Genomic DNA, 21392 nt, shown 5'->3' on the forward strand with positions numbered 1-21392 from the left:
TTCTCTTGTCAAGGATTTTTTTAGATGAATAACACATCAAAGTTCCAACATTAACAACCTATTCAAGCAACAAAAATAATAAAATAAAAAGAAAATGTATTTTAAATTTTTTTACCAAAGTTGTATTGTTTCCCTTACCTTCAACAACTCTTGTTTCAAGAATGATTTGAATATGGCTTGCAACATGTGAAAATCAGATTCACTGGTAAAATATCTTAGTTCATATTAACTGGTAAATATTACAATTTATAGAAATACAAAACGCTGTAGAAATTAATGGTATTACCTACCTCTATCTACCTAATACTGTAGATACATTAATGAAATCTAACAATTTAAGTTGACCAATTAACAATATAAGAAATTATTATTCTAACACCCTCCCTTAATGGTCAATCTATGAAAAACACCAAGTTGCCCCTTGAATTTTACAAATTTATCTGGACTCACTACTCAGAGAATTGGTGAGAATATCTGCAATCTGATCCGCTGTCGGAACATACTGCAATTTAACTGATCCGTCTTCTACCAGCTTGTGGATGTTGTGACAATGACGTTTGACATGCTTGGTACGTTCATGGAAGATTGGATTTTTGGCTAGTTTGAGCACCCCTTGATTATCAGTATACAAGGGAGAAGGACCTGTTTGTGGAATCTGTATGTCAGAGAGCATCCTTCGGAGCCAAACTGCCTCACATGCAGCCTTGACTGTTCCCCAGTATTCGGCTTCGGTCGAGGAAAGAGCCATGACCTATTGCTTCTTGCTGCTCCAAGTGATGACACCAGTACCCAAATTGAATACATACCCAGAAGTGGATTTTCTGTCATCCACCGATCCTGCCCAATCTTAGTCAGTATAATCAATCAGCTTTGGATTGTTGCACCTAATATACAAAATGCCATATTCTGAAGTGCCTTTCACATATCGTAACACTCGCTTCGTTGTAATCCAATGATCAACTTTTGGAGCTGTCATGAAGCGAGAGATGTAGCTGACAGTGAAATTGATGTTAGGTCTAATGGTAGTGAGATAGATGAGGCTGCCTACTAGCTGTCTGAATTTTGTTTCATCTATTGCAGGTGAATCAAACCTGGCTGATAACTTCAGCCCTTTCTCCATAGGTGTGGAAGGAGGTTGCAGGTTTGCAATCCTGTATTCAAAACTTATCCAACAAACTACGGGCATACTTGGACTGTGAAATAAAGATACTGTCATCAGTTTGCCACACTTCGACACCTAAGCAATAATGGAGAAGCCCCAAATTTGTCATGTCAAAAGATTGGCACAAGTCCTATTTGGTTGCGGCAATTGAATGTGCTGAATTTCCAGTAATGATCAAGTCATCCACGTAGACAACAAGAAAAAGGATCTCATCATCGGAAATTTTGACGTACAGATTAGTGTCAGAGGGACTGCTTTGAAAACCATGTTCAACCAAATACTGATCAATCTTGAAGTACCAAGCCCGAGGGGCTTGCTTCAAGCCATAAAGGGCTTTTACCAATCTGCAAACTTGATGTTCCTTACCAGGAACCTTGAAGCCAGGAGGTTGAGCCATATAAACTTCTTCCTGCAAGTCACCGTTGAGGAATGCACTCTTAACATCCATCTGATGAAGTTTCCATCCAAACTGAGCTGCACTGGAGAGAAGAGGACGAATTGTACTCATCTTGGCAGTAGGAGCAAAAGTCTCCTCATAGTCAATGCACTCTCGCTGTGTAACACCCTAAGCAACCAATCTAGCCTTGTACTTATCCAAAGTACCATCTGCATGATACTTGACTTTGTAAACCCATTTACAACTAATAGGTTTCTTTTTAGGAGGCAAATCAGAAAGAACCCAAGTGTGATTCTTCAGAAGACTATGGTATTCGATCTCTATAGCCTTTTCCCACTCAGGAATGCCTTTGTCCTTTGAATATGTCTAGGGCTCATGGATGCCGTGAATGTTGGCCATAAGTGCAAGGTTGATTGTATTTTGTTGCTTTCTCTTTTTGTGAGCAGATCTGCCCTCAATAAGCTCATCATCATGAAGATCTCATATGGTCTTGGGCCACCACTTAGGCCTGAGGGTAGAAGTACCAACATCTAGCATTGGAGGAACAACATCCCTTGGAGTTTCTGGAACAAAGTCATCTGGATGCGAATCCTGTGGAAAATCAGGTGGTGCCGGATCAATAGATTCCTCATCTTTAGAGTTAGAATGCTCTGAAGCTCTCCCATCATGGGAACCAAGAGGAAGACGAGCACCAACATCAGGAGTTTTCACAGATTGAGTCGTAGGACTAGGAGTAGTAGAAGGAATAAATGGACCAGTAGTATCATCAACCACAACATCACGAGTGAAAATGAGACGATCTGTCTCTACATCAATCTACTTGTAGGCCTTGTGGTTGTCGCTGTAACCAGTAAACATAAGTGTTTGGCTCTTTGAATCCAACTTAGCACACTTAGCGTCTGGAATCCATACATGAGCCGTAGAACCGAAGACTTTCAAATGGCCCACTTTAGGCTTGCGTCCTGACCAGGCTTCTTCAGGCGTCATCTTCTTAACAACATGTGTAGGTGACCGATTTAGCAGATAGACTGCGGTGTAAATTGCTTCAGCCTAGTATTTCTTAGGAACATTTCTATGTTCTATCATAGAACGAGCTATTTTAGTAGTGGTGCGATTTCTACGTTCAACTACACCATTCTACTTAGGGGTGTATGGTGTGGTGAGTTGGCACTTAATGCCATGTGTATCACAAAATGTAGAGAAGTCATTGGAACAAAACTCCCCCCCCCCCCATTATCTGACCTTAGAGTGACAATCTGAGAACCGGATTCTCTTTCAACTAAGGCCTTAAACTGCTGAAATGTACTGAACACATCTGATTTATTTTTTCAGAAAATACACCCACATTTTACGACTCAAAATCGTCAACAAATAACAAGGAGTACCTGCAACCAGTAACAGATGGAGTGTTCATTGACCGACGTACATCAGCGTGAACCAATTGAAGGACCTTGGAGGCTCGCCAAGAATCACCATCCGAGAATGGTGTCCGATGCTGCTTCCTAGCTTGACAGGCTGCACAAACTCCATGATTTTGAGGTTGGATCTCAAGTAGACCTGCAACCAAACCCTCCCGATATAACTGAGAGAGATAGTGCACGTTTAAGTGCCCATAACGTTGATGCCAAAGTGTTCTGATGGATGTACCCCTAGCAACCAAAGCATGCTCTTGAGAATCACTGGAATCAGCAAGTCTATAGAAACCATGATCTTCAAGTCCCATAGTGATTGTAGTATGTGTCTCCCTATCAACGATGCTGCAGATGGACGAACTGAAGACAACATCTAATTGTTGAGAATGCCTCATGATCTGATTGACGGAGAGGAGATTATGTTCCATGCTTGGAACATAGTAGACATCAAGAAATTTAAATTTCTACCTCCTGAGTGAATCTGGACAGTACCCTTACCAGAAACTTTGTACTCTTCTCCTCCTCCGAAGATTACTGAATCCGAAAATGGTTCAAATTTCGTGAACCAATCCAGACGATGAGTAAAATGCCGTGAAGCTCCTGAATCAATACACCAGGCAGAAGAGTGTATAGGATCTGTTGTTCTCTTGGCCATAAAAGCATAGAATGCAGATTCTTTCTGCTCAAGGGTGTTCGAGGACATTTGCTTTCTATTGAGACCCTCCTTGCTTCTTTTGTTCAGAAGCCAAACGAATTCGACACTCGACCTTCATGTGACCAAACTTATGACAATAATTGCACTGAACATTCATCTTCTTCTTGCTGTCCTGAGAAGAACCAAAGCCTTTCGGTTGAGAAGATTGAGCCTTCCCCTTTGTTCTTAGCAGAAGATTTGGCAGAGAACGCTTGCTTGGTGGAGGGAGAATTGGTACTACTTCCAAATTGCTGTCGCCTTCGATCTTGCTGTAAAAGCTTGTTACAAAGATCGGAAAACTTCAAGTCGACGTCAGTGGAAGTGATTTTGAGTGTTTCAATGAAATGCTCATACGAGCGTGAGAGACTCTTCAGAGTAATGACTGCCATATCTTCTTCCTCCATTTTTCGACCAATAGCTTCCAGCTGGTCGCGAATATCCTTGATCTTTGTTAGATGCTCCTGAAGAGATGTTTTGATCGTGAAGAGAATATTCTTAAGAAAGAATGCTCTGCTCTTGTTAGAGGTTTCATGAAGACTCTTCAAATGATCCCATATTTCCTTTGCAGTTTTGCTAGACGGTACTTGAGGTAGTTGCTCATCAGTAACAAAGAGTTTGATGAGCATGACGGCTACCCGGTTGCACTCATCCCATTTGTCTTGGTCTTTTCCGACAGAGTCTGGACGTTGAGATGTGCCTAGAACAACTACATCAAGACATCGGTACTCAAAAATGGTCAACATACGTGGCTTCTAGGTGTTGTAGTTGTGGCCATTGAACTTTTGGTTGCTTTTGAACATAATGTTCGTCAGCGATGCCATCACGTATCCCAAGGTCGAATTGGTGAAGGCACGAATGCTTGAAAACCAAAGGATGAAAACAAAGGGTTTTTAGAAACAAATTTTGCAAGTTAGATTCTGAGGTAGAAATTGAAACCTTGGCACAGTTTTCGAGGCAGACATTTTTCGGAAGACTCGAAAAAATTTGATGACAACCTAGTTTAGATAGCGAAAACCCACAGATTTTGCAAATAAATTTTTTTTCTAACTTGAAACGAAGGAGATAATCTCAAAACCCTAGCATAATTTTCGAGGTAAAATTTTCGACTAACCTAGAAAAATCCAACGAAGACCCAGAAATCCTTGCAAAAAACCTTGAGAGTCTGCAACAAAAAACGATGTACCCAGAAAAATACGACGACAACCCAGTTGAGCTCTCTAAAAACATTAACGATTCTACAACCGGAAAAAATTTCGCCTTGAAACAGAGGATCAAAACCCTAGGCAAAAAAAAAATCTACAGACTCAGAAAAATCTGATGGTGACCTCGTTGAGGTTTCGAAAAACCCACCAAGAATTTGCAAGCAGAATAAAATTTCGACTTGAACTGAAGGGTCAAAACCCTAGTCAAATGTGCAGAAACCTTAGTCGAAAAAAAAATCTGCAGACCCAGAGAAATCTGACGGTGACCCAGTTGAGGTTTCGAAAAACCCATCAAGAATCTGTGATCGATTTTTTTTTTGCCTTGAAATAGAGGGTCAAAACCCTTGGTGAAGTTGCAGAAACCTTAGGTCGTTAAAAAACGTGCAGATTTTTTGAGAAAAACAGGTTCCGTGCCCTAGCTCTGATACCATGTGAAAATCAAATTCACTAGTAAAATATCTTAGTTCATATTAACTAGTAAATATTACAGTTTATTGAAATACAAAACACTATAGAAATTAATGATATTACCTACCTCTATCTACCTAATACTGTAGATACATTAATGAAATCTAACAACCTAAGTTGACCATTGACAATATAAGAAATTATTATTCTAACAGAACATTTGTGGTTGGTGATGAACATTTTTGATCACCTTGCCCGCTCCATACACTTGTTTGAACCGATCAATTTTATTGTTCATTTTCTGTAGCCAACACAAGCTGTCCAAAAGATGTGCTTCAACATAAAAAACCAGCCTTTTTCAACTTTTTGCATTGTACGTTATAGCTTGGACAACATTATTAGGTGTTATTTTATCAATGGCCAATATTGGAATGCCACCAATAAATTGTGCATCCTACCTCTACTATCCTACCTCTACTTCTCACAACACACAACCTATAAAAACATTGGTCATTTAGGGGACCCTAAAATGACCCTAAAATCACATTTAGCAATGGCTGATTTTTGCATCCTTCCATTCATTGGAAACAATGGACACTCTTGTCTTGATCCACAAATCCCCAAATGACTCAAATTAATCTTCTATGAATTTCATCTCCTTAATCATCAAGGTATTTCCCAATTTCTCAAAACCCAAGCCTTTGTATCCTTTTGGAGCCTCACTAAATTTTGTCACCTTTTCTTGCTAGTATGGTGACCAAATAATGTTGAAGGACAAAACATTTGCATAGTTACATCATGCAATGTGTTGATTGACAATCTCTCAATATTTGTCTTGAAGTGCCTTTTCTAATGGCTCCTTTAGTCCTCTAATGTGTAGTGAGCTCTTTATGAGTTTCCAAAAATGGATGGTTTTTTACCACGACTTTAGAAATGCTAGGAAATGGAAATATGGGCCCTCCTTGGTTAAGATCTTCTCTTTGCTAGAGGATTACTTGTTCAAATGGCAATTGCTACCTCTACTTGCTCTCCAATATATTTCAACACTCTTGTTGTTGGCACAAGTGCATTCTTCTTCCTTGGGCAGGATTGGATGCCCATGTCTAAAGTACCACATGAATGGGCTTTAATCCCATTTGTATGAGCTAGTATACTTGACACCACATTTGTTGCAAACACAAACATATTTCCCACCACCTAAACTTGCATCGCATTAACATACTTCCAAAGGGAGAATTTGGGTTTGTTTTGAAGCAAGATTGGTCCAGCTAGAATTGGTTGCCATTATATTTCCTATGGCAACAAATTTAGATGATAACACATTGAAAAACAAAAAGTTAATTGAATGGATATTTAGATAACTCAATTTAATTGAATGGATATTTATAAGTGGCTATGGCTACCCATATTCACTTTAAGTTGTTATTCTATTCTTATCAAATATAATGTGATATTGAAATCCTTGGGGCATAAATATCTCATTTTTATGTTCCTATCTGCATGTTGTCTATTTTAAGATTTCCTTGAGCTCCAACTTTTAAATATATTCAGCTTTCGGTTATTTATCATGTTTCCTATAAAGCGCTTCAGTAGTTGGCAAAACAATGTACAAATCAGAGCTGTTTTCTTTTTCATAGTTTATCTAGTGGATAATGCATCTTGCCTCAAGAAAGGTATTTTAAACAAATTCTTATGTAGCAAGCATAGTTGATCCTTGACCCTAAAGAAATCATTGTTGTCTAACATGTACCCTCATTAAATAGAATAATATGCCTTAAAATATGCCACTTGGGTAAATGACCTGTTCATATTTCTATTTTCACACTACGTGTTTAGTTAGAAAGTGGGTTACCTGTGGCACGTTTGAATGTAGCACAATCTTTGAGAAGTATCTCTTTTCAGAATTGTCTCCCATTATTTTCTTAATCAGGGGCTTGGGGGTTTCCCTAGGCTGATTGTTTTTAAAATGTTACTTAATAATTGTATTTGGAGGTTACCACTTGAATTGGTTCTGCTGTTCAGATTTCTTGCACTGTTTTTATACAATTGTCGGTCATAATCTCTTTGTCAATTTTACCTCTGGCTTCTGCTATATATATTTCTGTTTTGACATGAAATATCATTTCTGAATCTGTAAAATTGGCATTTGATTGAAATATTCTTATTTTTGAATACTTGTTTAAGTCAGTCAGACAGAAAAATGTAAATGGATTAAAAATTGATGAATAATTTAGTAGAGCTACAATGGTTCCAGTCAAATTATATGTCTCATCTGTGGTATTTGTGATCCTTGTTTGAAAGCAGCTTTTACTGGTGCACGATGGTAAGCTTTTTGGTCGGGACCTTCTTTCTGATGTAATTTGTAGAGCTATCAACATGACACAGCTCTCAAATAATCAAGAATTCCATAAAAACTATTTAGTGACACAGTTGGGACGGGTGAGTTCACTTGTCATCTCTCTTGTGTTATCTCATTTGCAGTTTTTTTCATACATTTGTAAGATGGATTCTTACATTTCATTCTTTGTATTGATTTCTGGATAGCTTATGCTCAATTTGCTGAGAATTCTTTGCACTAATACTGCATGGCAACGGCGTAAACTTGGTAAAAGCTTGCAAGAGTGGGGCACACTTTTTCATCAGGTGTGTATGTTACAAGTATTTGAACTATTGATCTGTGGAAAATGAATATGGGTAACGACTCATTTAAATCTGTCATGTGCAAAAAACGCTAAATAGTTTTCAGGTAGTTTAGAAACACATTGCCAGCATGCCTTTGCTTTTTTGAAGAATGTCATTGACAAAGTTTAAGCTGGAAAACATAATTTTGAGTTAAGTTATATATGCGCTTTATTCTTCCAGGACGAATCTTTTCTTCTTTTATAAATGCATTCTATCATGAATTGTTGTACCGAGTAGTCACTCCATCTTGTTTATTATGAGAAATAATAATATTAATATTATATATCAATAATAATATTAATTTTACTAATAATAATTCTTTTGGGGACAACTCACTTTGCATGTTGTGGTGCCAAAGGAAATTCAATCTCAGAGGGGAAATAAAATTAAAATATAAATTTTGATTTACTTTAAGTGTTTCGAACTATTTATTATGAGAAATAATAATATTAATATTATATATCAATAATAATATTAATTTTTCTAATAATATTTCTTTTGGGGACAACTCACTTTGCATGTTGTGGTGCCAAAGGAAATTTAATCTCACGGGAGGTCTGTGCCATTTTAGAACTCTCTCGAGCGAACATTTTTAAAAGAAGAGTATTTATATATTGGAAAGCATGGAGAATTTAATGAAAATTTGGGAGAAATCCTAAATGAGTGTGCTGGGATGGAAACTCAGTAGCTCAGCAAGGTTGGGACACAAACCCTAGCCTTGTTTGGTCTTTTTTTTCATATTGAAAATTACATTTCAACCTTCCCTTCAGCATTTAGGCTATGGAAATATTGATCTATAGGGAGGGTCTGCAACAGAGGTGCAACGAATAGCAGGTCATCAAATCCATTTGTTTATGCATACCCAACTACGGTTGGAATTTTGTGAGGAATCTGAGAAAGTTTCTACAAGTCTATTGGGGATAACAATGAAGACTAGGTGGCCTCAAGAGATTATAGCAGAGCACACCTATATCACCAGCTTTATCTTTGGATTGTTGTCATAATTCAAAGTTTCAAACTAAGGACGTTGATCATCTATAGCAGTAGAGTCAAGTGGGTTAAGATTCAGGCCTACAAGGCTGAGGTGTTCAGGAAACTGTTGGCTGAGGGTTTCACACCTCAGCTTTTTGGCTTCTTGAAGGTAGAATCCAACCATTGAAACCAGGCCTCTGTACTCCTCCAGCAAGGTCACCACGAGCCTCAGATCAAACTTGGACTCGACCTTGGAAAGGTTTGGCATTGAGTAGGCTTAAGGACTATCACCTCTAGACATTGTAAACGTCTAGCAACAATATTTATAAAGTTTGTATCAGATTTGTATCATTTCCACCTTGTTGGTGTCTGTTTTATCATCTACCAAACATTAGAATAAAATACCACAAGGATACTCTATCCTCTCCTGAAAAACCACCACTTATGTTAAGATTGTGAGAAGATCATATGGCGAACAACTGACTTTAGTGGGATAGCTTCTTGGGTAGTGTATGCTGAAAATCTCAAGGGGGACTTACGCTTATCAACTGGTATCATTCATGCTGTACTTAGGCAGATTTAACAATTTATGCTCTATGTTTTTGGATTTTCTGGTTTAAGACCTCAAAAAGAATAAAAGAGGATAGGGTTTAGGAATTTTGACTAATTCTAGGAACTCAAGAGACAGTGTACACTGGGTGAGACTAATAACAATACTTTGTTTCGCCACACTTGGGACTACTACGCAAAGTATGTGCAATCTTCTAGGATTGTGCTTACGATTTTCACACTTAGGAATAGTACCAACAATTGAACAATATTATTCCAAGTAGAAGTTAAACATCCACATTAAAGGCTCAGGCTAACTTTACACATTGAATGGAAATCATCCATCCAAAGAAAGTATGAGCAAAATCTCACCAATCCATACTATCAAATCTATCTTTCATCTAACAACTTCAAAGCAAATAACTTAAGCAAATTTAATCTAAGTGTTGAAGAGAATATGCAACCATGCAACCATTTAGCAATAAAAAGATTTCAAGGCAATACTGATAATGAACTTTTATCACTCAAATAGCTCTAAGCAACAATTTCATAAATCTCTCCACACTGAAATGAAATGAGAGAATGAATTTATATAGAGTTTTTGAAAACAAATGAATGGCTGAGATCAATCTAAGATCAACGGTCGAGATTAAGACAACCTAATTCTAATTAGGGTTTCCAAAAATAAGATCCAAGATCAACTGTAAATGAGACAAGTGGCACAAGATGCTATCTTTTAGGACTGCACCCCCTTAAACAAATGAATGGCCAAGATCAATCTAAGATCAATGGTCCAGATTAAGACAACCTAACCCTAATTAGGGTTTCCAAAAATGAGATCCAAGATCAACTGTAAATGAGACAAGTGGCACAAGATGCTATCTTTTAGGACTGCACCCCCTTCTTCTGATATTTGATGAACCTGGACACAATTTGGTCAACTTCCTCCATTGTGACATATGGCAACATGTTGATCCTGAATTCTAATCCTTCCAAGTCATCTGCACATAGAGCAAAAATGATTTCCTAGTCTAGTTCTTGCTTCTGAAAAGCATCTCTGATGGACAAGAGGTTCGATGCCTTAGCCAAATTGCTCTTCAAGATTGGTCCTGTGATGGCAAAGAAGGTGTCTTGTGTTTTGACTTTCAGATTCTCCAACTGCATATCCCTTTCTCGGATAGTTTCTGTCTCAATTATCTCTGTGACTGTAAGGAAAATCTTGTCGTGAATTGCCTTTATCTGTTCTTCTATTCTATCAACATCAACCTTTACCTTTTCCAAGACTTCATTTTGTGCAACCAACGTCCAGTGCCAACTATTGAAGTCATAGGCAGCCCTTGCTTCAATTATCTTTCCATTAACCAATTCTTGTGGTGGGATTCCTTTAAGATCTCTAAGGCATGGGATAATTCTATCTTGGATGTCCTGGAAATCAGCCCACGCTTCTGCCATGATCACAATCCTGGAATGTAAAGAAGAGGTTTGTTCACATGCTGATGATATTCTTTCCATAAACGTGGCTGCTTCTTTTCTTGAACTTTCCATCCAATCTTTAGTCTCTCCAGCTATCACTGCTTATTCCTTAGAACCTTTGACTACCTGCTGTGAATCCAAAAGTGGAAGAGCTTCTGGATTTGCTTGATCAAGTGGCTTAGTAGTCAAATGCCGAATGTAATCTCTCAGGCGCTCAACTTCCCGCTTATACTTATTCTTCTTTCCTACTTCCCTATCCAGTCTTGCTTTCATGGAAACAACTGAATTGTCCAGGTCTTCTGTTACTTTGTCCCAAGTCAAAGGTGGTAATCTCATACTCATGAGGACCAATATCTCCCTTTGGTTTGTCTACCTTTGGCACTGCAATCTGTACTGCCCTGCATCCTGTTTCATCTCTCTGGATGGTGGAAAACCTTCTGGCTGGCTTCTTTACTATAGTTTGCTCTAATCTGGCCAAGAAATCAGTCATGTCATCTTCTTCTTGTTCTTCTACTAGTGTTTTTATTTTCGATCTCTCCCTCATCGAATCAGGAATAGTGGGCTGCTCAATGCCTTCTACTTCTTGGTTGCCTTCTATTTCTTGGTTGCTTTCTATACGTGCAATATCCCAGAGAGCAGAAATCATTCCCTCTTGAAACTCTCCTTCTTCAACATCCATTTCATTTTCTGATTCTAGATTTTCTGTGCCAGTAGGAGACGATGGTTGTTCATCATCTTGATGGACTGATTTTGCATTCTCCTCATGGACTGGGGAAGGAATTTTCATCTCTGCCAAAGACTGATCAATGGCCAATACATCTATATTTGCGGATGCGGCGGAACGAGATGCTTTCACCCATTGTTTCTTTTGATCAGGTCCTTCAGTCATAATTGCCTTTCCTTTTGTTCTTAAAGAACTTTCTACTTCCTTTTTTTTTTTTTATTTTCAATTTGCCTGGCACTTTGAGAAGCTTCAGCATTTGAGGAACATTCCTTTGCTTCTCCCATAAAGTCATAGGTCAAGTTCACTTTTCTTCTTCTCAGCCTTTGGATCTGTTGATCAACCCACCACCTGGAATAGTTTTCTACTGGTCGCATTAGGGTAGCTAGGTCAACATGTTCAGGTTTTGACCATTTGATAGGAGGGAGTGCAACATTCCCATCAAAGCGTGGCTGAGTGCACTCCTCACTTTCTTTCACTTGATCTGGCACAAGGAAATGTTTAGTGATCCTAATTAAACAAATTGGTAACCTAGACCGCATCTTTTTCTTGACAGCATACTCATCAGTAGCATCTACCCAATAGTCTTCTATATCCACCCTATGTCTAAATCTTTCTCCAATCACTGATTCGATATTGCTGCAAGGATCAAAGTTTGCCCTGGATTGGTAAAAGGTAAAAGAGTACCATTGCATCTCCAATCTAGCTGTTTCAGTTGAAGGACAAGATTCTAGCATGTTTCCAATAAAAAATGGAAAAGAGATAGCAGCCTTCTGTCTTATTCTCTTGAAGCTCGGATATTTTCTAACTGTTTGAGAACTTCCAACAGGACCATCTTGTTGATTGGATAAATTGGCAATCGGTAAGGACAACCAATGAAACCTTGGATCTGATATAAGTGAACTTTGGAAATTGGATAAACCAGGATCCGTACTTGCTGATTAGACTTTTTGATTTAGGAGAAAGTCTTTTATGAATACCTCCTTGCAATGTTCTTGTGATATACATGAGGAACGCATCATTCGCCTGTTTGAAATGACTTTTCTCCTTGAGCTGCAATTGAGGATAACAATCATATGACCATAATTCAATCTCACCACCTCCAATTGTGCCTTTGTAAATCAGTCTTGAATATTTGTACGTTGTAGCTAGTAGATAGATTATGTAAGAACTCATGTAAAATGTCTTCGTTCTCTCCAAGTTCATCAACTGTTCATGAAGGTTGTTGCTGATTATGCGGGACCAATTGAATAACTTGGTTCCTGAGGTGATTTCATCTATATGAAATAATACATCCATGTGTGGAACAGTGCACCTTCAGGGCTGCCCATGATTTTGTTCAGTAGCAAGATGATATCACCATATTCTTCATTGAAGTAAGGACGCAACAGATGATTTGGCACTTTCCCTTGAGGTCTTTTATTCTCTAACCAAGACTTGTTAACATTCGCAGCACAAAGTTCAGACTGACAGTCATAAACCCTCTTGGTTTGCTCCTTGTATGTGGCCTTACTATGGATTGGTATGCCAAATGTCTCTTGAATGGATACTCCTGAAAGATTAGCCAAGACTCTTCCATTTGGTGCAATTATCTCTTTTGATTGTGTGTTATAGTGCAAGGCACATTCAACAATCAGCTCGGCACAATCTTTGGCTGGTGGAAATCCAACTGCCTGGACAATTCCATTGTGCATCATTTTGCGAGCAATAGGTGTAGGAATGTGTCCATCATGCCCGTACATCCTTTTCTTAAATTCCTCTAGATCAACATGTTTGAGGTCTGTGTCAGTGATGTTCTTCCATTTGGATTTGATCTTGGATTTCAACTGTGCTTCCTTGTTGGCGAACATCATTGGTGCTTCCTTGGTCATCCTTTTGAAAAAACACATAAATACTTAATATTATTTTAAGATTTTAATTCTGATTTTAATCTTCTTTTTTTTTGAAAATTTCACTTTCAGCCTGTTAAAAGGTTAAGTTTTTGTGAAGGGTTTGGGCAAGAAATTGATAAAATTGAGGAAAATGAGACAAGAAGGTAAGAAAATTCAATCAAATAGAATCTTTGAATGACTAAAATTTACCTTCTACTCTGAAAATCTGTCTTAAAATCAGAGAAAGCACTCAATTTCTTGAGCTCTAACACTCGGAAGATTTTCACTTGAAAAATTTCTCTTGAAAAATTCAAAAATTCTAAATTTTGAGAGAAAAATTCGCTTCAATGCTCTCGAAATTCTCAACCTGAGTAGTGAATTGTGAAATGAATTGGTTGAAAATATATAGAGTCCAGGGTTCCTAAACTTAGAGGTGTTTTTTTTGGATGTTTTTATTATTTTATTATTTTTTTTTGTGTTATTTTGTTTTAATCTTTGCAAAATGGAATTTTTTTTTATCTCTCAAATTCATCTTTAACTAAGGAATCTTCTAGAACTTCCTTCTAATTTCTAAAATTCTTGAATTTTTTGAAAATATTTCTAAGTGTTAAAAAATAACCCCTTAATTTTGGAAAATAATTAAAAATTTATGTGACAAATTGATTTTCCAACTTGCTGGTCTGATTTCATGTGTGTTTTACGAAAATTTGTGTTCTTTTGGGTATGGTGAATTTTTATCTTCATGTCTGATCAATGAGCGAAATTTCATCTCTCATCAGGCATGTTCACATATTCCATTTATGCTTGGACAATTGGAATGTCTGAGTTTGATCAACTTGTTTGGACAATTCATTTTCCAATTTTGTCTTATGTCTTGGGATTTGCTTGCCAATTTATGCTTTAAGGTTTTGTTGTTACCTTTTTCACACATCGCCCCATTGCAAATGGGGACTCCCTATTTTTGCCTTTTAGGGTTTTTGTTAGAGTCTCGCAACCTTCTCGGCACCAATTTTGTCTGTTTTGAATGGTCTGAGTTTTGGAAGTCATAAGTCAATTTATGCAAATCATGGTCAGAATAGAGTCTAGGCGTTGTCAATGTGCCCAGAAACTCCAAAGGACGAAGATTGCAATTGATTTGGGTCAATTTGGACAACTTTCTATTTCTGGAAAGTTTTGCTTTTTTGTTTTTCCTGTTTTTTAGGAAGTTTTGTTTTTTGGCACTTTAAGCACAATCCCCGAAGTGGCTTTTTTTAGAAAGTTTTTCCTATTTTTAGGGATGCTTGCTTTTTCTATTTTTGGAAAAGGATCTGGGGTTTTCACTGTTGACCCCAAGTTACACTGAAAATGAGCGACAAATTCCTTCAAAATTCAAGTTTTGACTGAAAAAGCTAAGTTCCAAAATTTTAGGGATCTAGAGGAATTCGAAGGATAAATGGAGTATGAATTTCAAATTTCAAGAAAATCCAAGTTGAAATGCATAAGTTATGAAGATTTTGAATTTGGCTTCCATGGAGATCATTTCTCTCCAAGTCCGCCTAGCAATAAAGATCAGAGGGTCAAGACTTAGGCAAAGTCCGCCCTGAATGGGTCTCACAATGAATCAAGTCTGCCCAAAGGATATGAAGGGAGCATGGATGAGGTTCCTAACTTGTGCAAAGTCCGCCCATATATGAGGTTCCTGAGTTGCATAAAGTCTGCCCAACATTATGGGGAGAAGTGCAAAGGACATGCAAAGTCCGCCAAGTATATGGTAGAGAGGTGCACAAGTCAAGGAAAGTCCGCCCCAAGGTGAAAGGAGATGATAAAGTCCGCCTTGACTTGGTGCAAAGAAGTCATGAAGTCTGCCTTAATGGTGCATAAGATTAATGAAATCCGCTCATGGTGTGGTTGCCAACATTCACCAACTCTGCCTTGACATGGTCATATGAAGAGCAAAGTCTGCCCTTGATTGAGTATATGTTGCTCAACTTTGATGAACTCCGCCAAGGAGAAGGTGCATGAGTTTGCCCAAGGGATAAGGAGACAATAAGCAAAGAGGTGCAAAGTGTTAAGGAAGTCCGCCCACACTTGGGAAGTGAATTTCACTAAGTCCGCCTTGGGATGTATAGGGGAATGAAGTTGTTCAAGTCCACCTTGAAGGAGATTGAACATGGTGCATACCTTTGTCCAAGTCCGCCTGCTCATGGTGCACAACTTTGATGAACTCTGCCATGTATGAGGTGCACAAGTGTGATGAAGTCCGCTTTCCTATGGTGCACAAGTTTTATGAAGTCCGCCCAAGCTGGAAAACAATAAGGAAAATCTATGACAAAGTCCGCCTTGGCTGGGAAATAGTTTGGTTGGCAGCAAGGAAAGAAAAGTATTCTCTCAACTCCACTATGCCAACAAAGAAACTCATTAATCTCGCCAACATAAGGAAATGATTCATGAAGTCTGCCCTGCCTTGGAAAATTTGATCAGCAAGGAAAGAAGTTTTTCAAGTCCGCCATAGGAAAGAGAGGGCTGAAGTCTGCTCAAGGTCAGAAATAATGAGGAAAGAAAGAGGTGAAGTCCGCCTCGAATGGGAAGCAAGATGAAAAACTTTTTACCAAGTCCGCCACCTTTGGAAAACTTTTCATCAAGTCTGCTCTCATGAAGGAAATATGTGAGGCAAGATGAGATTGATTCTCACAAAGTCCGCCAGCTATATGGAAAAGATTGACAAAATCCGCCTTGTGTCAAGAAAATCTGCCTAAGTTCGAACTAAGGGAAAGAAAAAGTTTTTAGAAAGTTTCAAATTTTGAGGAAGGAATGAAGATAGAGTTCGATTCATGAACTCAAACTGAAAATAGAAACTTTCTTATTGAACGAAAAATTCGAAATCAAAACTTTCCTAAGGAGATTAAAGTCAACTGAAAATAGAAATGGCAACTTTCTTATTGCATTCAATGACTGAAATAAATTTGGAAACAAAACTAGCTCAAGATTGGAATGATCAGCTGTGTTTCCAATTGCAAAAATTCGAACTACTTGAAGGTTTATACAAATGGTCATTCATTCATTCATTTCAGTCATGATGAAAGTTCAAACTTGAGGAGAATTTTAAGAGTTTTTTCTGTCAGGCTTCAAGAGTTTTCAACGAGTTTTAAGAGGATTTCGAAGGTTTTCAAGAGCATTTCAAAGACATTCCAAGTGCAGATTCAAAATTTTCTGAGACAAGCAACACTTTCTTACCTCTCTCTTGTCTAGATTTTGAAGGTGACTGGGGTATTCAAGGCAGATTTATTGAGTTTTCAATCTGGTTTTCAAATTTTGGATGGAATTTTCAGGGACTTAGTCTGATTTTCACATATTTTTCAAGATTTGAATCTGATTTCAATATTTATTTCACAGATTTTGGGACTGACTTGTTTCAGATTAATCAAAGACAAATTTTACTCTCAAAACCTTCAAATCAGATTGAGTTTTCAAGGGTTTCTAAAATCTAAGTGTTCGCAGCTTGTTGAAAGCTAAAAGTGTTGAGGAAATGGAAAAATCAGAGCACACTCTGCCATCAAACCTTCAAAATGTACACTCAAAGTTAGAATCTTAACTTAATTTTCTTTTGGTTTTGCAAGTCATAAATGGCAACTGAAGGCGGGATCATCACAGAAAACACAAATGGAGTTTCGAGCCAAATTCAGAATTGAAGATGGGTCCACAAGCAAGGTTCGTTCGAGCATAAAGATGGCCAAGATTTGGCTAAGTATGTGAAAACTATTTCATAGAAAAAAATTCAAATTCGTCCATTATGGCGAAAGCATAAAGGAATTCTTCCCCAAATTCAAGGCACTTGAAAGAATTTCAACATATCAAAAAAGAAAGGTCCTCAGGCTTGGTGAAGATATGGAAAAGTTAAATAAATTTCCAACTTCTTGAAGGATTTCATCTCCCAGAGAATTAAAGACAAGCTTCCAGTTAGAATCAAATGGTGACAAGAAAAAATAAATTTCCATACGAGAATTCAGGGAAGACATCCAACACGCTGAGGTGGTACCTCGTCATCTTCCAATCAATCAGATTGTTCCAAGTCAGAATGTCCAGGCTCAATGAACTTGACTTACCCACATAAGCTTCTAGAGGGCACACTTCACAATGCAACAACCTTCTATTTTTATTGTTGGTTCATATTTAGCAAGAAGTACAAGTGTCCCTAGATGTAATTTTCTCATTGGTTGTGTTGGCACTGCATGAAGATTGCATTGAAGAAGTATAGTGTTGTCATTGATGTCAATTGCAATTGGTAATGGAGCAGTAAAGCAACCAGTAATGAAGTAGTGATGTTCAACCGGTAACCCTAACTTGTTGAGATGTAGATCCCTAACCGATGGAGCTTGGAGATCGGTTGTGATGATCTATCACCGAATGATGATCGGTGATGAAGATGCCACGTAAGCATGTTGCACGTGATGAGTTTTGAAAAGGTTTGGGTGCATAAAGATAACCGTTTATCTTCGGAATGATCAAATGCATAGTATGAAGTGAAAAACGCGTGATGTGTTACAAGATTCAAAGTGTGGTGATCTAGGAGTGGTTGTAGATGCCTAGAAGAATGTGAAGTTGATTGCATGTAATCTAACGGTCAAGATTGAACTGATGTGTTTGTAATCTCTATGAGAATTGTAGGGTTTGTGTTGTGTTACTGACCTAATGTATTTGCTTATAAGGTCGATGATTTGATTCAATGAGTTGTTGGCAATTTGATTAAGTGTGAAAGAGATTGTTGCCGAACCAGGAGGCGTATCTGCAGAATGATGTGAATTCAGATAGGAGTTGTAAAGGATTTGATTCAGCAAGGAAGTGCTATTTTCAGATCAGTCAAGAACTTGTTGTTCTCTAACAATTACAATAGCTAAAATCCCTTAATCGGGTAGGTCCTAACATGCCTCACATTGTAAAATCCCATAACAGGGTGACTCCTAACAGGGTCTGCTCCTAACAGGGCATTATTGTATAAGCTTCTAACTGGGCTTGGCTCCTAACAAGGCGAACTTCAGAAGAGTTCAAAATACTTGTGGGTATTCTTCCCCACCATGGTTTTTCCCATTTGGGTTTCCACGCGAAAAATCATTGTGTAAGTGGTGAATGATTTTGTGGATGTGTTTTTGGTATGGTTGAGATGAATGATTGGTAAATCTGCATATATATATTTAAATGATTGGAAATGATCTGAAACATGTTATTACTGGAATTAGTGAAGTGGTTTAAGCTTTTGGTCAAAAAGGATATTTAAGTTTCAGATCTGTTGCTTTGTATCATTGAAGCATTTGGTCAACCGGTAAGGTTTAGTAGTGCTGCTGCAGATTTGTTAAAGTGTCTAAACTGGTAAACTTTGTGAATTGTTTTTGAGTTGGAAATAAGTTTGGTGAAAGCCCAGTTAATTTTCTATCTACTGATTCACCCCCCCCCCCCCCCCCCCTTTTCAGTAGTTGACCGGATCTTTATAGTTTCATCATATTATCAGGTCGAGGGGTAGTTAGTTGTAACAAACCCTAATTAGGGTTTTGATCTTTTAATCTGGGCCCTTGATCACTGTTTAATCTCGGCCATTCAAACTTTCTGTGAGCCTATATAAGGTTGCCTCCTCTCATTTGGAGAGTGTGAGGTTTTTGAAATATTGTTGTGAGAGGTCATTTTTCAGATAATACTTAACTTCCGAATCATAAGTATAGATTTTATTTTGGAGAGTGTGAGGTTTTTGAAATATTGTTGTAATCTCTTTTATCTGAATAATTAGCAAGGTTTTCAATTTCCTCAACACAATAGTATAGATTTTATTTCATGTATGTTAGACAAATGCAAGATCTGATAAGTATTGATTTGTGGTGAATCTCCTCTCATACTTTTGATGAACATATGATTTTTCGTTCATTGTGTAAAGTTCGTCTGAGCTTTCCTTTGTCTATGCTTAACTTCCGAATCATAAGCACATCCCTTGAAGATTGCATCTGCTTTGTGTAGTTGTCCTAAGTAAGGCAAAGCAAAGTGTGGTTATTTAGATCACCTGGTCAATATCGTCCCTTGAATTCCTAGGAATAGATTAGAACTTCTAAACCCTTGTCTCCTTTTCAATTTTTCGGGATCCAGGTCCCAATCGATAGAGCTTCATTGTCTAAACCTTCATTGTGAATTGAACGAGCCAAGCGTAAGTCCCTTTGTGTATTACTAGCATATCACAACGCCCATTTAGCTTATCCACATGTCAAGACCTGACAAAAGAAACCTTGGAATCGCCATATGATCCCGCAATCTTAACATAAGCGGTGATTTTTCAAGAGACGATAGTGTCATTGGACATTTTTTATTCTAATGTTCGGTATATGATAAAACATACACCAACAGGTGTGTCTGGAAGGAATTTGTTTCAATCTTTACCTTCCATGCCTTGGCATGCTTCATGTCAATTGGTTTTGCTCTTGAATTTGGAATGTTCTCGGACAATCATCCTCCAATTTGCTTTAATCTCTTTTCGTTTGGGCGAACTTGAACTTTGTTTGTCTTGTCATGGCGAAGCTTGAAGGGTTTTAAGCATTCTTTTTGATCATGGACATGCTGTGTTTGTCCTATCAACTTATGTCTTGGATCAGACTTGGAAGGATTTTGGACAGTCATCTTCATGATAGGCGAACTTCATGCCCTATCATCCTTTGCTCTTATTTGTTTTCTGCTGTTCATTGCGTATTTGGAAGGAGTTTGGATAATCTTTGGACAACTTTGCTTTGTTTCTTTGCTGAGATCATGTCTAGCCAAGGGCAGACTTGGATGAGGTCTAGCGATCTTTGTTTTGGCTTTGGTTTTGCTTTGTTTTACTCATTCATCTCTTTGTGTTTAGCGAATTAAGTGTCATGTCTTTATGCTTTATCAACCTTGAGCGAACTTTCCTAAATTTATGCCATCTTTGCCAACATGTTTAGTTTGTCTCTCAAGTGTCTTGGCAGACTTGGATGATACTTTGACATGTTAATGCCAACCTTTACTAGGCGGACTTTAGGCTTTCTTAGACAAGGCGGATTTGGAAGATGGTTTGCAAACTTTGAAATTCGGCTTTGCTTTAATCCTTGCGAACATGGAAAGCTCTTTGACATGCTTTGCTTTATTCTTCTCCTTGGAATGCTTCGTTTCTTATCTCCACACGAACTTTGCTGTCTTTGTTTGAAGTATGATAATTTGATCAGGCTCTTTCATGTTTGGAAGCTGTCACTTTGCTCAATTTTGGCGAATTCTGACATAGGCTTATGCTTCAAACCCTACTTGGAAGCTGTTTGGCAAATAAAGAAATCTTCAATGAAGTAAAAACTATGTTTTATAGCTCTTTGGTGGATTCTAGAAGCTTTATTCCCTGTTTTAGAAAACTCCTTCAATCTCAATGAACTTTGGAAAGTTTTATTTGCTTTCTTCTAGAAGGCGAACTTGATATGATCCTTAAGCTTTAGCTTTGTTTGCTTATTTGACATTGTTTATTGTTTTAATTGCGTTCTTCTAGAATGCGATTTTGAGAAGGCTTTATTTGCTTTGTTCTAGAAGGTGATGTCATAATGTTTTAATTCCAACTACAAGTGAACTTGCTTTATTAACTCTCTTCTAGAAGGCGAACTTTAGAAGCTTCTTTCATCTTGAGCAGATTTAGAAGGTTTTCAAACATGTGCTTTCTTTGCCCTTTGTGCCAATCAAACTTGTAAGTGCCATGTCACTAACTTGTTTTATTTGCTTGAGCAAACTTTGTTTTCTCTCTCAAATGCCATGTCATTAATATCGTTGCCAACTTGGCAATTCTCACGCCATCTTCACCTTATGTCATGTTTGAATGTTAACCTTTGCTAGGTGGACTTTT

The 21392-nt window shown here is 37.8% G+C and overlaps 1 protein-coding gene across 3 annotated transcripts in view; it reads left to right on the plus strand.

Moving 5' to 3' along the window:
* Positions 1 to 21392, plus strand: part of LOC131075505 (uncharacterized) — a 71721-nt gene that overhangs the window by 41219 nt on the left and 9110 nt on the right. For all 3 annotated transcript variants that reach the window (XM_058012349.2, XM_058012348.2, XM_058012350.2), the window contains 2 exons: positions 7580 to 7714; positions 7820 to 7918. In XM_058012349.2, the coding sequence (XP_057868332.2) occupies positions 7580 to 7714; positions 7820 to 7918 (234 nt within the window). The remainder of the gene's footprint in view (positions 1 to 7579; positions 7715 to 7819; positions 7919 to 21392) is intronic.

The sequence above is a fragment of the Cryptomeria japonica genome, chromosome 5, assembly GCF_030272615.1.
Source record: "Cryptomeria japonica chromosome 5, Sugi_1.0, whole genome shotgun sequence".
Taxonomy (NCBI): Eukaryota; Viridiplantae; Streptophyta; class Pinopsida; order Cupressales; family Cupressaceae; genus Cryptomeria; species Cryptomeria japonica.